The following is a 16,323-nucleotide window of genomic DNA, read 5'->3' as shown; positions in this document are numbered from 1 at the left end:
ATGAACGCCGGCTGCACGCACGAAAAAAAGCATGACTCATTGTCACGTTTCGCTTGAGCCGAGCGTGCAAGAAAACCGGGCAACCACCGTGCGAGAGAAAATCTTCTATAATGTCAAACAGGTTAAGGCGCGGGCTTTTTAAAAGCAGCAATTTTTGAAAAAAAAAAAAAATTGATATGACGTTATCACGCAAAATTATCGTCCGTAAACCGACTTTACAGACAACCCCCCCCCCCCCTTTTTTTTTTGTTCAATATAGTCCAGACCAGAGGACATTAAAATTATTCTCCAAAAAACGTATAAAACAAAATTTGGTCGTCAGCCATCTGGAAAACGTTGAATTCGAATGAAACATGACTTTTTTTTTTTTTTTTTTTGCGAGCCCCCGTGTCTCGCCGGTTGTCCCCCGGCGCCCATGTCAGTGTATGCATCGCGGCCGTCAGCGGGGTTGTCTGGTGCCACGGGCTGCAGTTGTGACCATGGGCACCCCCAGACCCGGGTTGTAACGGCGCGGGAGTAGGGTTACCAGACGTCCGGCAAAAGGAGGACATGTCCTCCTTTTTATGTATCTTTTTGCGTCCGGCCGGATTTTCCTTAATGCTCCAAAATGTCCGGCTTTTTTTTATAAAGTGAGATAATTCCTGCAGTTACACCGCAGAGTCTCCCCACTAGTAAGTAGTTCTGTGACAGCTTGACAGGTAGCAGCACATGCAGAAGCACGTGTTTTTAATATGCTGTATATGCGTAGTTTGTTTGATTCTTTATACTGAAACTGTGTTAAATGCCAAAACATTGTAAAATATCGTACTCCATTGTAATTAATTCACGGCTTTTTAATAATATATATTGTCCTCCTTTTGCGATGTGAATGTCCTCCTTTTTTGTTATCAGTGTCTGGTAACCCTACGCGGGAGCAACTTTGTGTCTTCGTCGCAGCAGGGAGTTGGCACATCGGCTCTCGGAACAGCCAGCGCATTGCAAGTCTATAACGGTAACTGTGGCAGCGGCGGGTTCTTGTCCGGGGGCCCGAGGGGTTGGGGGGGGGGGGGGGGGCAGTTTTATGAATGGTGCCAAGGAGCTGGCGCGACGTGTGTCGCGCCCTGATTTATCGCGCCGCGTGGGAGGGAGGGAGGGTCTGTCTCGCGCTTCCATCTTGTGTAGCTCCGCCCCCCTCAAGAGGTTCACCGGGGCGTACTGAGCGGTGGCTCGTCGTTACCTTACGCAGAAAACAATCACACATTGTTACGAGTTCGGGGGAACACGTTAGGAAAGGATAGCCCAAGATATTTATTTCTAGGGTGCCAGGGAAAAAGAGTATAAGTCAAAAATACACAATAAGTTGACTTATACTGTTTTTCTCAAACTGTATACACGTCAATTGACTTATACTCCTGAGATCAAAAGCAACACATTAGACGTTTTGCAGTGCTGACTTATACTACTTAGACCACATGTGCGGAACCTTCCTATGAGTAGCCTGCTGACTTATCTCATTTTACCCAAAACGTGACTTATACTCATTTTCCCTGGCACCCTAGGTTTATTGCTCGATATTTACAAAAAAAAAATTAAAAGTTTCTGACGAATAAATTTACCACTCTTTTCATTAAGTCAGCAATTTACACTCCCCGCTGGGGCTCTCTATACTTCTCGTCTCTTACCTCGAACGACACACTGACTAGCACCACTCTCTCGTCCGCCGCGCACACAACACCCGGATACTTCGGTCCCCGCGCAGCATATTTTGGTTTTGGCAACTGCGACTGCCGCTTCTGACCTGGTCGACGTTAGAGCCCGCTTTAACGCTTCAATTTACTTATAGAGAAATGTGGTGAGATTTATAGACGGACATATCTAGATAGAGATGCTTTGTTTGTATGTATGTACCTACTTCAAACAATATACGATGCATGCTGGGCATTTAGCGGGGACGCGCCACAACGCCGACAGCTAGAAAACTGCTGTGTACCACAACGCCGAATTACCACAACGCCGAAATACACTAACGCCGAAAAATACCATTGCAGGACTGCCACAAAGATTAGGTTAGGTTAGGTTAGACTAGGTGAGGTTAGACTAGGTTAGGCTAGGCTAGGATAGGCTAGGTTAAGTTAGGTTAGGTTATATTACGCTAGGTTAGGTAAGGTTAGGTTTGGTTTGATTGTGGTATTTCGGCGTTAAGGTAGGCTACATTTAAGAAACACACACAAATTTATTCAGTTGTTATTTCGGCGTTGTGGTACACAGCAGTTTTCTAGCTGTCGGCGTTGTGGTCAATTTTGACATTCGGCGTTATGGTATTTCGGCGTTGTGGTAACGACCCGGCATTAGCTAGTTTACAATAAAAAAGAAAATGTTGTTCGTCTCAATGAAGCACTTCAGACCATAAGTCATACACGTGCTTTCAACTTATTTTTCCGTGATGAATCTGCAGCGGAAGGTAGTCGATCGAATTCAACCCCGTTCGGTAGGCTATATTATAATATTGTAGTCGCTTGATGTAGGTGAACTTTTGCGTGATGTTTAAATTGATCCGACTCATAGTTAACACGCTCTGGACCAGCGGTGGCCAACTGGCCGTCCACGGGCCGTATCCAACCCCGAGACTTCGCTTCGCGCGGCTAGTCTGGACAATATTCCAACAAAGAAATGCCACACTGTCGTGTGCAAACCGTCTTTTGTGCCTATCATTATGTGGATTAAAGTTGACAGCTTACATTGCTTAGAAGTCACAGTATTCTTGCAAAAAAAATATACTTGAATTTACTTTTATTCACGGAATCCGTATGTTATTATTTAATGAAAAGTTTTATTTTTTTTTGTAAATATAATTTTTAAAGGCCTTATTTTCTGTTATTTCATAACTTAACATATAGTATTCATTTATTATTCACTACATACTGCGTTCCATAATTTTTCTCGCATCCACCTTCGTCGTACTATAACTTCGCCCTATTGTGCACCGTAATTATCGTACATGCGCCGTAATTGTCTGGTGTACCGGGAAATTTGGGCTTGGAATCCTACGCTGTGCGGAACATACAAGTTGTAATTTTTTGTGTTTGTTCAATGTTAATTCACATGCAACTGGCCCTTATCGGTTTCGAATGTGATGTCTGGGGTCGGCTACCACTGCTGTGGAGGAGCCAGCGAGCTGGGACTCGCCTACCGTCTTGCGTCGTCAGCTGTCTTCATCCTCCACGCGGCTGTTAAACTGCGCGAGCGGCCTTGGCTGTCGTCACTCTTGTTGTTCGACCGTCACCGTGCAAGGTTTACGGTCGGCAGGAGTCGTGGAGCGTTGGTGACGGCTGCTGCATTCGCCTCTGAACACTCGTTGAATTTCTCGTCTCGTGTTTTCCTTTCGTTCGAGTTTTCAAAGACGTACGCGAGCCTTCAGCAGCGCTGTAGGCCTTAAGTCGTATAGATGTTTTCAGCCAAATGTTTTCAGGATGAACCTGCAGTCGAAATGTGGCGGTCGAATTGAGATGAGAATAAAGGTGTCACGAAAGTCCCTTAAGTGCTTTAAAGAATCTGTGCCGACTGTTTTATGCCTATAAATCGCTCTGAAAACACGTATTTTTAGCCATTTTGACTATTCTAAGAATACAGTTTTAAAAACTCAAATCCGGAAAAAAAAAAAAAAAAAAGCTATTTATCGGTCCTCAGCGCATTGTTAACTGCTTTTTTTTTCTCCGTAAACAGACCCCACTCGGATATCCTGTCTAGTGTTCAAGTGGCGTTGTTTTCTCTGAAGCTCTTGCGTACCGTGTGGGCGGGGCCGTCTAGCGCGTGTCTAGCGCGTGTCTGCGCGTGTCTGCGCGTGTCTGCGCGTGTGTTGTGGCACTGGCCTCGTGGCGTCTCGGCGCTCGTGCGTAGCGGCGCCTCCACTGGCGCACTAGCATCTGGGCAGGGCGCCTCCCTCCTCCTCCCTCGACCACCCTCCTCCCTCCTCTTCCCTCCTCCTCGTCCTCCTTCCTCTCTCCTCCTAGTTAAATTGGTTATTTTACTAACACTACCAACAGATGGCAGATCGATCGCGAAATTTCACAGGATAAACTTAACAGTAAGATTTCAACTGTGAACCTATTTCGCATGCACAGTCGTGTGCATGGCCTGCTACACGCTCTCTTGGATTTTTCAATAATGAACTCAGCCTTAGGCCTACTTCCGAAGTGGCGGGGAGTCGAACAGTTGGGGAACGCCCGCGACAGAGGGCAGCACGGCAGCACGGCAGCACGGCTACCGCGGTGTCCTGGGCCGCAGCCAGAGTCAACACGCGCGCCGTTCAGCTCCTCGGGGGTCAAGTGCGCGTTTATTTCCGAGGGCGACCTTGAGACGGCGCCGCACCTGCCCGCCTCTGCTTCTGCTCCGCCCCAGCTCCGCGCGGCCTCATTGGCCACTCACCGCGTCTGTTAGCGCAGGCACTCGGCGCGACTCTTTGCTGTCTCGGCGAACCACGAGCGTTCAAGTACTGAAGTAGGGAAGCCTTCTTTTCACAGACGAGAGAGCCAAACGCCCGATCGTGCATCTTCGGTTTTTTTTTTGTTCATTGGAAATAAATATGGCGGCGTTGATAAAAGGATACTAATGGTCAATTAGGTTAGGTTAGCTACATTATAAATACTTTAAAACATCGTGGACGGTTCATTTGGTTAGGATAGCTACATTAAAGATACCTACTGTGAAATCATGTAAACTTCGGGGAACTTCGGGTGTGGCTCTCTCGTCTGTGTAATGAAGGCTTCCCACTGAAGTAGCCGCATCCTCATTGGTCCGGACGAGTGTGCAAGACTCGGACTGGTTGCTTACGGGGGATTAGGTCCCGCCAGCTTACATTTTAACCTGTCTATGTTTCTGATTTTAAACTATTTTTTTGACGCGACGTCTAATAAATCGATGAACGCCGGCTAGACGCACGTAAAAGGATGACTCATTGTCCCGGTACGCACATTGTCCCGTTACGCTCATTGTACGCTTGCGCCGCATCTATCTCTCTTCCACTCGATTGGAACAACCATCGATTTGACTTTTTTTGAGGCACATTAAACTTGAAACACTCCCATTCGTTTCCTACTTTTCCTATCATCGTCCTATCCTTAACAGAATAACACAGATTGGAAGAAGTTAAATAGCAAACATGTATACAAGTTATAGTTAAAATAATCTGTTCGTTAAAGTTATAAACATATTTGAATTAATGAGTGCAAATAAGAGTAAATTTATCAATTAAATTGTAGATTTCATTTCACTCCTTCTTTGTATCAATACAAAATAGTGATAATTCAAAAAAATTGATTCAATTTTATTCATAAAAGTATGCAATCATTTAATCAATGTTTGGTTTTGACGTTGTCACGTTAAACTATCGTCCGTAAACCGACTTTACAGACAACCAATTTTTTTTATGTAAATACTTAGTTTAAAAACATTTTAAGTCAAAATGGAGACAGTCTGTTTCTAGTGGGGAAAGCAATGAAAGCTGTCGAGAAGTCCTTGCATTTCCCGCATAGATAGCGCAACCTGTCATGAATTTCATATTACGTTCAAAGATTTGGCGTGTTCAAAATAATTAGCAGAATTGTTTGAAGAAACAGTAATACGCACAGAAACTGATATTTTGACTATAATGTTTTCATTTTGATTTTTAAAATACTTTCCTTAAATCCTATTAATACTAAAGGTTTTTTTTAGATAGTTATCTTCTTTTATTCTCTCTCTTTGCCATTTCACCCCCTTACGATATACTTACGATACGAGGTTTTAATTGCCAAAGAAGCTTCACTTATATCATGTGGGGATGCCTTGTGCATGCCATAAGACAAATAAAAGACAAGAGGGTTGGGGGGGGGGGCGGCTTTTCCCCTCTACCCCTCAAACTCTTAATGACTACAAAATGGGAGGACAAGAGCCCCTAAAAAGGCTTGTACCTCCCCCGCACTGAGTAGTGATTTTCCAATGATGATAAAGTGGCGGCACTTGTATCACGTGTACTGGGTTATACGTGCTCTGACCTAAAACTTAACGAGTATTGGGGAGGGACACAGGTGCGTCTCAGACCGGAGCCTATACCCCCGTCATGCTGGGATCAGCCATGCAGGGAAGGGTCAGATTGGGGACGCACCACAACTCCGAAATGCCAAATTGACCACAACGCCGACAGCTAGCAAACTGCCGTGTACCACAACGCCGAAATACACTAACGCCGAAAAATGTCATTGCAGGACTGCCACAAAGGTTAGGTTATGTTATGTTCGACTAGGTTAGGTTAGACTAGGTTAGATTAGACTAGGTTAGGTTAGACTAGGTTAGGTTAGGTAAGATAATGTTAGGTTTGATTGTGGTATTTCGGCGTTGTCGTACACAGTTTTCTTGCTGTCGGTGTTGTAGTCAATTTTGACATTCGGCGTTAATGTATTTCGGCGTTGTGGTAACGACCCGGTCACATAACGTAATATTCTTGGACGAATAGAAGATATTTCCAGTTTCGTCACACAGCAGAGAACATCAAGCACAGTTCGTGTCTGAACCATCTGGAATGAGCTGTCGCCAACACTCGACGTGATCCGGGTTGTTATAGTGCCCGAGCCTTGTGACAACCGACCTCGCCAGAGTCCGTTCATGCTCGTTTTTTTTATTCCACTGTGCTCCAGTTTCGCTTCAGAGGTCAGACCTGCGCAACTCGCCCACTGTTCGTTTCCTGGTGTCGTATATTGACTTTCCTTGTGAGAAAAAAAAATACAATTATTTTTTCGATCAGGTCTGTGTAGCATGAGGTTCTTTTACGTCTTCGTCCAACTTCGAAAGATGGAGCAATGTGGCGCAGTGTACATCGATATCTCCGAGCGTCGGCGTAAGCATTCATAAACGATCTCACCCCATACACAGTTTAGAAGACATCACATTTCCGTGGACCATGACGATATTCTTGAATTTTAAACAATTTTCAACGACTTTTGAAAAGTAAACAAACCTTGGCTGCCACTCGGCGGCCAAATAAATACTCTGGGATCTGTTGGTCGCACGGACGCGAACGTGAACGTAAACGTAAGAGCTGAGCATTGCCGAGCTGATCCGTACAGGTGCGGTCCGCATGCGTGCCGCTGTAGATCCGTTTACGTGATCCGGCTCCGCTTCCGTGTCAGTGTAGAACAGGACTAGGACCTAGCTTTCGACGGGATTTTGAGCCGAAGCTATGGGTATTATACAGGCTAATTGGTAGAAGGACCGAAATTTTTTTTTTGAGGGATTGAAGAGGTCACTGGCTGTAGTTATTACCCTTAGACCTTATGTCCTAAATGTTACGGTAATGGAATATGAATTATTTTATTTTTAAATTTTGTTGAAGATTACCCCAAATCATTGCCTTTTAGGTAATCATAACTTTTATATTTGTGGCAGTGGCAGCACAAAATAACTGTTTTTTGTATTCTGCGATGTTTTTTTTAAATTCTAAATATATCATTATTTGATGCAATGGGTTTCAGGAAATTTACTTATGCGCTTCCAAAGACCAAAAAAATGGTGTAAATGTAGGACAATAAACTCTGAAATTTATTATAAAAAAAAACTAAATGCTATTTTAAATTTAGCTTTATTTTAGAAATGTTCTCTAGTTTATACCATTTCCATCGGTTTTCAACATGTCGCATAAATCACCCATTATGTGGTCAAAATAAGAGATACGTGTTTTGCCACGGTCGAACACAGGCACTTGCAATTGAACCGGTTTGAACGATGCGATGATCTCCACGTAAAGCAGGTAAAACGTTTGTCACTTTCTTGCGCATCCAAAATGATCCTTGTCTTTGTCGATCATTTGGGTTTGTAAGTTCGTGACGTGACCAGAAACGCGATTCTGAAGTGCACACAGCGAGCAGGCGGTAGACGTCATCTTACGGGAAGCCTTCTTTTCACAGACGGGAGAGCCAAAACCTGAAGTTCCCCGAAGTTCATGGTTTTTTTCCCGTATCTTTAATGTATCTATCCTAACCAAATCAACCGTCCACAATGTTTTAAAGTATTTATAATGTAGCTAACCTAACCTAATTGGCAATTTGTATCCTTTTATCAACATCGCCATATTTATTTACAATGAAGGGGAAAAAAACTAACATGCACGATCGGGCGTTTGGCTCTCTCGTCTGTGAAAAGGATTCCCGTCATCTTACAGCTCCCCAGACACGAGGCTACAGCCGTTAATGGCAGTGCATGCGGGTGGTTCCATTTGACCAGTTCGTTCACGTGGCCAGCGATTGTAGCCTCGCGCGCGGGAGCGTGTACGTTTACGTCGTGTTTGTCTCGTGAGCGACCAGGTGCTGTTGTGCCCCAGGTTCAGTCGTGATTTGACCTTCTCTGCTGTTGGGAAGTGACCGTGCGTTTCGCATTGTTCGCGTCCGCGTCGCAGTTGAGTTTCGTTTTTTTGAACCTGTGGCTAAACAGCTCACGTTGTTGGAATTGTGTCTTTTAGTTGTGTTTTGTTCTCGCCGTTGTTGTTACGATGCCTAACTTCAGTGACGAAGATTATGCTGACGTTTTACTGGCGTGTGGCTGCGCTGATTGCAGTGCGCTTGAAGCACGAAGGGGTCGTTACCACAACGCCGAAATACCACAACGCCGAATACCATAACGCCGAATGCCATATTTACCGCAACGCCGACAGCTAGAAAACTGCTGTGTACCACAACGCCGAAACATGTTGCTGCGGTGAAGAGGGGGGGGGGGGGGGCACAGGAGCAAAATTAAAAACAACTTAATGAATTTGTGTGCTAACCTTACCTAACCTAATTTTTGTGGTAGTCCTGCAATGACATTTTTCGGCGTTAATGTATTACGGCGTTGTGATGCGTCCCCAGCACGAAGTATCTATCAGGAGCGATATCCTGATAGACGTCTGCTACACCACGGGACCTTTTCAACTCCTTACCGACGTCTGAGGGAGACCGGAACGTACATTTTCAAGAGCCTCAAGTGAACGCAGATGAAAGAATACTTCACGCATACGAGTAGTTGGTGAAAGACTTGGGGCCGCTTGCAGAGTCAGGTGGGTCAAGTCCGAGAAAAAACTTGGCAGGTTAATCAAATGGAAGAATATGAATACTCCACTTCGTCTCAAGTCACGACTGTGCAAGCAGGCCTTGGCTTATCAGTTTGGAAAGTCTGGTCCATTCTTCGGGAAGATGGGAGGCATGCATTTCATTACACCCCTGTTCAAGGTAACTAACAACCTATTTACTTTGTAATGTGACTTAAAACTTTTTTTTTTTTAACCGATTTCAAATGTAAGCGAGGGGGTTTTCACTGGTCATGTATTCGCATGTATTTCTTGCCAGACCGCTTAAATGGAGACTATCTATTTTTTTTTTTTTTTTTTTAATTAACAATCTACCCGAAATAGTGTCACCAGCTTTAGCAGGTGTGCCGTTTATGTTTCCGGCACATTATCAACTATAAGTCCGAGGATATTTAAATAATGCACTTCCCAACTCGTGGATAGGAAGACGCGGCGCTATACCTGGACACGTGCGGAGATGCTAGTGTCCGCGAGAGAGCTTCCACTAGAAGAAATCAACGGCGCGTTTGACACGACTCCACACAACAACTGTTGAAATAAGAAATAAGTATCATTCATGCGTACGGGATGGAGGACGTCAATTTGAGCAAGATTTGTAACTTAGGTTTAATAAAAAAAACATCCTAAACATAATAAGTCTCATCTTAACCTTGATTCTGGCAACTACATCTTATCTCGTATTTTGACCATATAATGGATGATATCTGGGACATGTAGAATGCAGTTACTAAAGAACTTTGTAAAATAAAGCTAAATTAAAAATAGCATCTAGTTTTTTTATAAAGAATTTTGAAGTGGAAAGTTTGTTCTACATTTACAAATATTTTGTACTTGGAAGCTCAAAAGTAATTTTCCTGAAAACCATTGCATCAAATAATAATGTATTTAGAATAAAAATACATCTCAGAATACGATGATAGTTTGTGATATTACTATCACAATTATAAAAGTTATGAAGACTAAAATGCAATATTTTGTGTAGTATTTAACAAAAAACAAAAAATAATATCTTCATTACTATGACATTTAGAACATTACCTCCCCAATCCCTCAAAAATATTCGTCGCTCATTTGTACATAAATTAATATATTTATTATAAAGGGCTGTACCATATTTGTAACAAAGTTTTAACTGAAAAATATTTATCTAACAACGAGGAAAAACAAATAATCCCACACACACAGAATTATTGCTGTTTTTGTTTGTTTAAGACTGTACGGAATTTTATGCTATTCTTATTGCGGTCAGGAAATGTGGCATTGTTAATTGAAAAGTTGTGATTATAGGCTTTTTATTACGCATTGCTTCAGATGTTCACTGAAGCAGAAACACAAGGACAATTCTTAAAAAAATTGTAGGCCACGCTTTGTTGTCAAATCATTGGAATTGCATTTTAGTAGTGCGCACCAGCCATGGAAAAAATAAAACTTTAAAGTTTATGAGAGGGTTTTAAAACATAAAGTCGGAACTAGTAAATATAATAATCTATGAAACTAAAACATGAAATTGTAATTTAGCTGTTGGTATTTTACGTTTAAAATATGCCAAGGAAACTGAAAACTATTCTTATATGTTTTTGGTATTTTACGTTTAAAATATGCCAAGGAAACTGAAAACTATTCTGATATGTTTTTTAGAGTTAAAATTTTGTGTTTATAAAATGTGTAATATCTTGAAAGTTTTTAGTCTTTGAGAAATGAAGTTTATGTTTATTTCTAGGAGGTGGGGGAACATTTTGTGAAACGGTTTAGTAATTTTCGCAATACAGCCAGAGAATCTTGGACCCTGAAATATTGGCGCGGCTTATGTTCTGCGTTGCTAGCAGCACCGGGACGTCCAAGTCGCCAAGCCTTAAGGCCGCGTGTGCATGTGATCGGCCGTGAAATGTCGATCTTACAGCCTCACTTTGTCCTTCCAAGGGGTGAGTTACGTTACTCAGAAACACTTAACTACCAATCATATTACAAGAGTGGTGAAAATAAATTGCGATTTGAACATCGTTCTAAAATATTGACGAGTTTAATTTTTCAAAGGTTTATCTATGTGTTTGTGGCAAGCCTGGCTAGCAAAAAAAATAAATATTAATTATTACGATTGTTTTTTTTTCTCTTTCTACACTCTGAATATGAATATATGATTTCAGTCAGTGAAATTTAGCAACTTAAAATTACGTTAACACGTGTTAACTGATTGGTAAATCAATGGAACTAAGATTAAAGAGTGGAATTCATTGGAGAGTTAGTGAAATCTACTGTTGAAACATTAATATAAATACTGTAGAAATCTACTGATTCAAGTTCAGCGGTTTTTAACAAAACTCTCAGTCTATTTTTACTGATTCGAAAGTGCAGTATATCAGCGAAATGGTGGTCGTGGCTTGCAAAAAAAAAATGGAGGAGACACGCATCTCGCGATACTGTGCGATACGATATATCAGTGCGAGATTCTCCCGGCGTATGTGGCTTGATACTCTAAAAGCCTAAAGCATATTTGCTCTCCCGTTATCAGCTGGTGCACACATGCACTTAAGTCCACCTTTGACAGTTCGTTAGCTCACCAACCTAAAAATCGACACCTTCCTGCCAAAACCTGGGGGCCATGTTGTGACGTCAGTGCCCTAGACCATGCGCAGTGTTGATGGATGTATCGTGACATTGGTTATTCTCCGCAATTTCAGATTTTACACGTTTTTTTTTTAAATTCCGATTTTATTTATTCAGTATCTTCTCAAAATTTTATTCTTCGTTACGGCGTGATAACAGGCTTCATCCTTATCGTAGTTGATTATTTGTTCATATTAAATCTAAAAAGCTATATTATTCAAACTTAAATTTGGTTTTGGGTTGGAAATCATAATATTTTATTACAAACGTAATAAATTATACGTAACACTTATTTTTTTATAAGAAAGCACAAGTGGAAAAATCTTAGATTCATAAAACTCGCACAAAATAAGTAAAAACGTAGTTTTAAGGCATGTTGTTCTGTCACAAATAATTTCAACGGATATTTACCAAGTGTTATTATGATGGGTGTAAGTAGTCTTGCAAGTGGTTCTAATTATTATCACTCGCGAAACCTTTTACACTCATTAAATTAACACTTATTAAATATATGTTGTAAATGTTTGTGACAGAACAACATATGAGAGGTATATTGTTGCATTTACAAAAATAGACTAACAGTAACGACGAGAAAATGGAAAAAAAAATGGGGTGTGGCTGTGTCATGAACACGGCCGTGTGTTGTACGTGAATACGTGTACGTAACAGGTAATTTTTTCTAGGTATACAAAATATAAAAGACGCTATTTTTTTATTAACACCATATCTATTCACTGTAACTATTTTACACTAATGTTTTATACATGCAATCGATAGATTTTGACGAGAGCTGACGATTGAAACTCAAACGAACGTCGTAGCTTCTCCGAGTCCAAAGTTATACTAAATGGAAATTTCGAAACGCAGCAAAATGACCTCAAAATGGCGGCGCTTCCCCCTCCACCGCATACCTAGAAAAAATTACGTTTGTAATAAAATATTATGATTTCCAACCCAAAACCAATTTAAGTTTGAATAATATAGCTTTTTAGATTTAATATGAACAAATAATCAACTAAGATAAGGATGAAGCCTGTTATCACGTCACATTCCTCACTTAGCGTAACAAATTCTCTGATCCTTTAGCTATCCAGTGATGTGATTAAATTTTGGATGGAGATGACATGTAGCTAGCTGCAACACCAAACTGTTACCCCCGATCTTGTTATCGTTCGTTTTTTGAATTGCCTCCCACTGCGGAAGCAATTTTAAAGACGTATTCACGTCTAAATAAAAAATCTACGTGGTATGTGGAACGTGCGGCTAAGTGAGCCTTGGTCCCTCCTGCAGCCAGCAGCCGGGACCACGGAGCAGCTGGGGGATGCTGCAGCGTGAAGGAGGCAGGCTGCACTCCCTGCTGCAGCTGCTGCAGCTGCTGCAGCGAGGACAAGCGTGGGACACGAGGAGGGGGGGGGATAGCCACTCCCGATACCCACTTTTTTATTTTTTATCCTGTAGGGTACATTTATGTTAACTTGCAACACTAGAATTATTATCGTGTCATAACCATTTCAGTCAAACTTTGTCAATTATATATATATATATATATATATATGTAATTTTAACCTATTTTTGATATATTATGTAGTAATAATTTTAAGCTAGCTATAATTATAATATCGTATAACTATCGTTTGATAAAATATAACGACTCGAATTTACACCTTGACCCACACATCAAAAGTTTGATAAACTTCATCTATAATTGGGACACAAATTATTCACATGAGTGTACGAATGGACTGAATGGGTTGAACTTCTCTTTCATCTAAGTCGTGTAAAATTATAAATTTGTAAATATCTGACTAAATTCAATGTCGTGTTTTTAAACTGCGTCCTATCCCTGTACGACAGTTCCCTCCCCAGAAGTCTACCTGGAGCCGAGCCGAACTGGGACTCAAGGGCAGGATGTTCTACAGTTGTGGACAACGGTGTGGAATAGTGGCGAATGAATCGACGAATAGGACTAGCGTGTTATTTTCATTTCTCCGCCATAAAGTTTTTGGTTTTCATCGCTTGAATCCCATAGTTTGGCCCCTGTGCACGACGAGAAGACTGCGCGCCAGTCCAGAGGAGACACCGCGCTAGAAGCACCAGCGAGCGTCGCCAACACACACACACACACACACACACACACACACACACGTTGGCGTGGTTCAAGCAGCAGTTGTTGTGGGTGCTGTGACTGTAATGAAATAAGACAATAGACGTTTCCATAACTTTGAACACCAGGGGCGTAGCCGGGGGGGGGGGGGGGGTTAGGGGTTCAAACCCCCCCCCCCTCTTAGCAACAAATCTTTAATTAATTTCTTATTCATCACTCAAACAAATTTCATATTAAAATTAATAAAAAATTTACCATTACAATATTTAAATTTCAGTACCGAAAACTGCTAAAATAGCACTATTTTACACCTTAAAATCCAAATTTTCCCGGGGGAGGACCCCCGGACTCTCCCGCTTTAATACGGCGGGGGGGGGGGGATGTTTCTTAACACCCCCCCCCCCCATACACAAATACTGGCTACGCCACTGTTCAACACCACAATATAACTGAACGCCCTTACCCGGACGTAGCTCCACCTGGGGATTTCAGCCTCCAGGTTCCTGTGAAGCCACTCTTCTAGGCCAGCGGGTGCTGGATCTGGTAGCTTCAGTAAGGCGGGGCTCTGGACTATACAGGTCTGCAAGCAGACTCCCAATCCACCCTTAAAGGGCGCACATTTGGGAGGGGTGGAAGGCGGGTGCGTTGGCCTTCGGGCCTCCGAAAACATGAACGCCCAGCAGGCCATTCTTTTACAAAACAACAAATACGCAACACGGAAATTACACCAACTTTACAATAACTAAAAACACACCTACCAACTGTAACATATACAACAGTGGGGATGCGGGCGCGGCGGCTGACGGCGGTGTGTTTGTCCGCAGGGGAGCGCGCCAACTACGTGAACAGCCCCCATGTGATCGCCATGGTGGGGCTGCCGGCCCGCGGCAAGACGTACATCTCCAAGAAGCTGTCCCGCTACCTCAACTGGATCGGCATCAACACGCGAGGTGAGCGGCCGCGGCGCAGTGCCACATTGCTGTAGTTCTTGGCTGTGCCACTTTGACATGACATGGTGTTATGTTGAGTGTTAATGTTTACGTGAACTAGCTATACCACATTGTTGTAAGTTCACATGATAGGTGACAGGAGAAGACTGGAAATAGCAGAAATTAAAATTTTTCAAGGTTTCTCTCTCACGGGACCCTTCAATTCATGTGAATATTTTGCGCATATGAATATTAGAATAAAAACATATTTAAGTAAGACAAAAATATCAATTTTTTTAGACGTTTTTTCTTATTCCTGTTTTGTTTTTAAAAAACGAAATTTTTTTCACTGAGGGAACCTTGCAATTTATCTTTTATCAGCCTTTACTTTAACATTAGAAAATTGAAGAAAAAAAACTTTAGGCTTAGTATTATAAAAATTAACCTTTCATTAGAGAACAAAAAAAAATGTAATTTAAACAAACAAAACTTCAAAATAATTTGAATTTTAGTGTTAGAAATTATCAACTTCTGTTAAGAAACTAAAAAAAAAATAATTCTTCCTGCAACCAAAATTTTTATTATTCTATAAAACTTTTATGCTAATACTTGAACAATTATTTTTACTTTTAGAGATAAATAATCAAATTCTTTTAACAATTCGTACCAACCCTTGCATATTCGCATTCACATTCGCGAATGCCTAAGAACTGACATTCGTTATATCACTAATCGTTACATTATTAGCAAATGCCACTACAATGTAAAAAAAAGTGCATTTCTTAAGGTCCGTTCTACAATCACCTGGAAGCGGAGACATCTCACGGAAGGAAGTATGTACAATGTCACGCATACGGACACGGACACGGCAAAGACCAGCTCTCCAGTTTATTTCTCCGCGCGACCAATAGAAGCAGAGTATTTGGCCGCGGTGGTAGCAATGTTGGTTTACGTTTTAAATAAGTACATAGTGTCCACAGACCTGGAAAACCGGAAAAAGTCGGATTTTTTTTATGTGTACGGAAATATTTTGAGATAAGCTTGTTTCAGCATTGTACATGGTTTCTTAAATGGCCATTCGTTACGAAAACTTGAGTTAGCTGTAGTATAATTTTCAAAATTGTGTGTTCATGTAAACAAATTCATCCAATAATCCACGCAGATTTTTTTTAAATTATGGCGCGCGGTTTATTAAAAACTTGACAACCCTCCAAGGCAAGGGTGCATTGCAAAAGTTTTCAAGCTCCAATGTTTTTTAACCTGATGGTTGTTAACTGACAAAAGAATCTTGAATGTGTGATTTGAAAGTTGATATTTCTGAAAAAAGACGTTACAATGATTACCGGGTTGTGATTATCCACAGTGGCCGAAAACCCATAAAATGATAAAAAATTGATGAGGAAATGGAAAATCATGTTATGGGAATAAAGTCGGCGTAAATGTGACTGAGGTAAAAGAAAATATTTTAGTCTGAACTTAATGGCGCTTTACTGAAGTAAACAAAACATCTTTGGTCGGCACGGTAATTATCGTTTTCTCTCTCTGCCAAAATTGAAATCGAATCCGGACATAACAAAAATGTTTAATTGTCTTGTACAATAATTAATTCTCTTCTT

General features: G+C 41.5%; 1 protein-coding gene across 10 annotated transcripts in view; it reads left to right on the top strand.

Moving 5' to 3' along the window:
• LOC134537000 (6-phosphofructo-2-kinase/fructose-2,6-bisphosphatase 1) overlaps nucleotides 1-16,323 on the top strand; it is a 172,912-nt gene that overhangs the window by 72,455 nt on the left and 84,134 nt on the right. For all 10 annotated transcript variants that reach the window (XM_063377144.1, XM_063377146.1, XM_063377145.1 and 7 more), the window contains exon 2: nucleotides 14,603-14,728. In XM_063377144.1, the coding sequence (XP_063233214.1) occupies nucleotides 14,603-14,728 (126 nt within the window). The remainder of the gene's footprint in view (nucleotides 1-14,602; nucleotides 14,729-16,323) is intronic.

Source organism: Bacillus rossius, chromosome 11, assembly GCF_032445375.1.
Source record: "Bacillus rossius redtenbacheri isolate Brsri chromosome 11, Brsri_v3, whole genome shotgun sequence".
Classification (NCBI taxonomy): domain Eukaryota; kingdom Metazoa; phylum Arthropoda; class Insecta; order Phasmatodea; family Bacillidae; genus Bacillus; species Bacillus rossius.
Note: the sequence above shows the minus strand (reverse complement) of the source record. Positions and strands in the feature narration are given on the sequence as shown.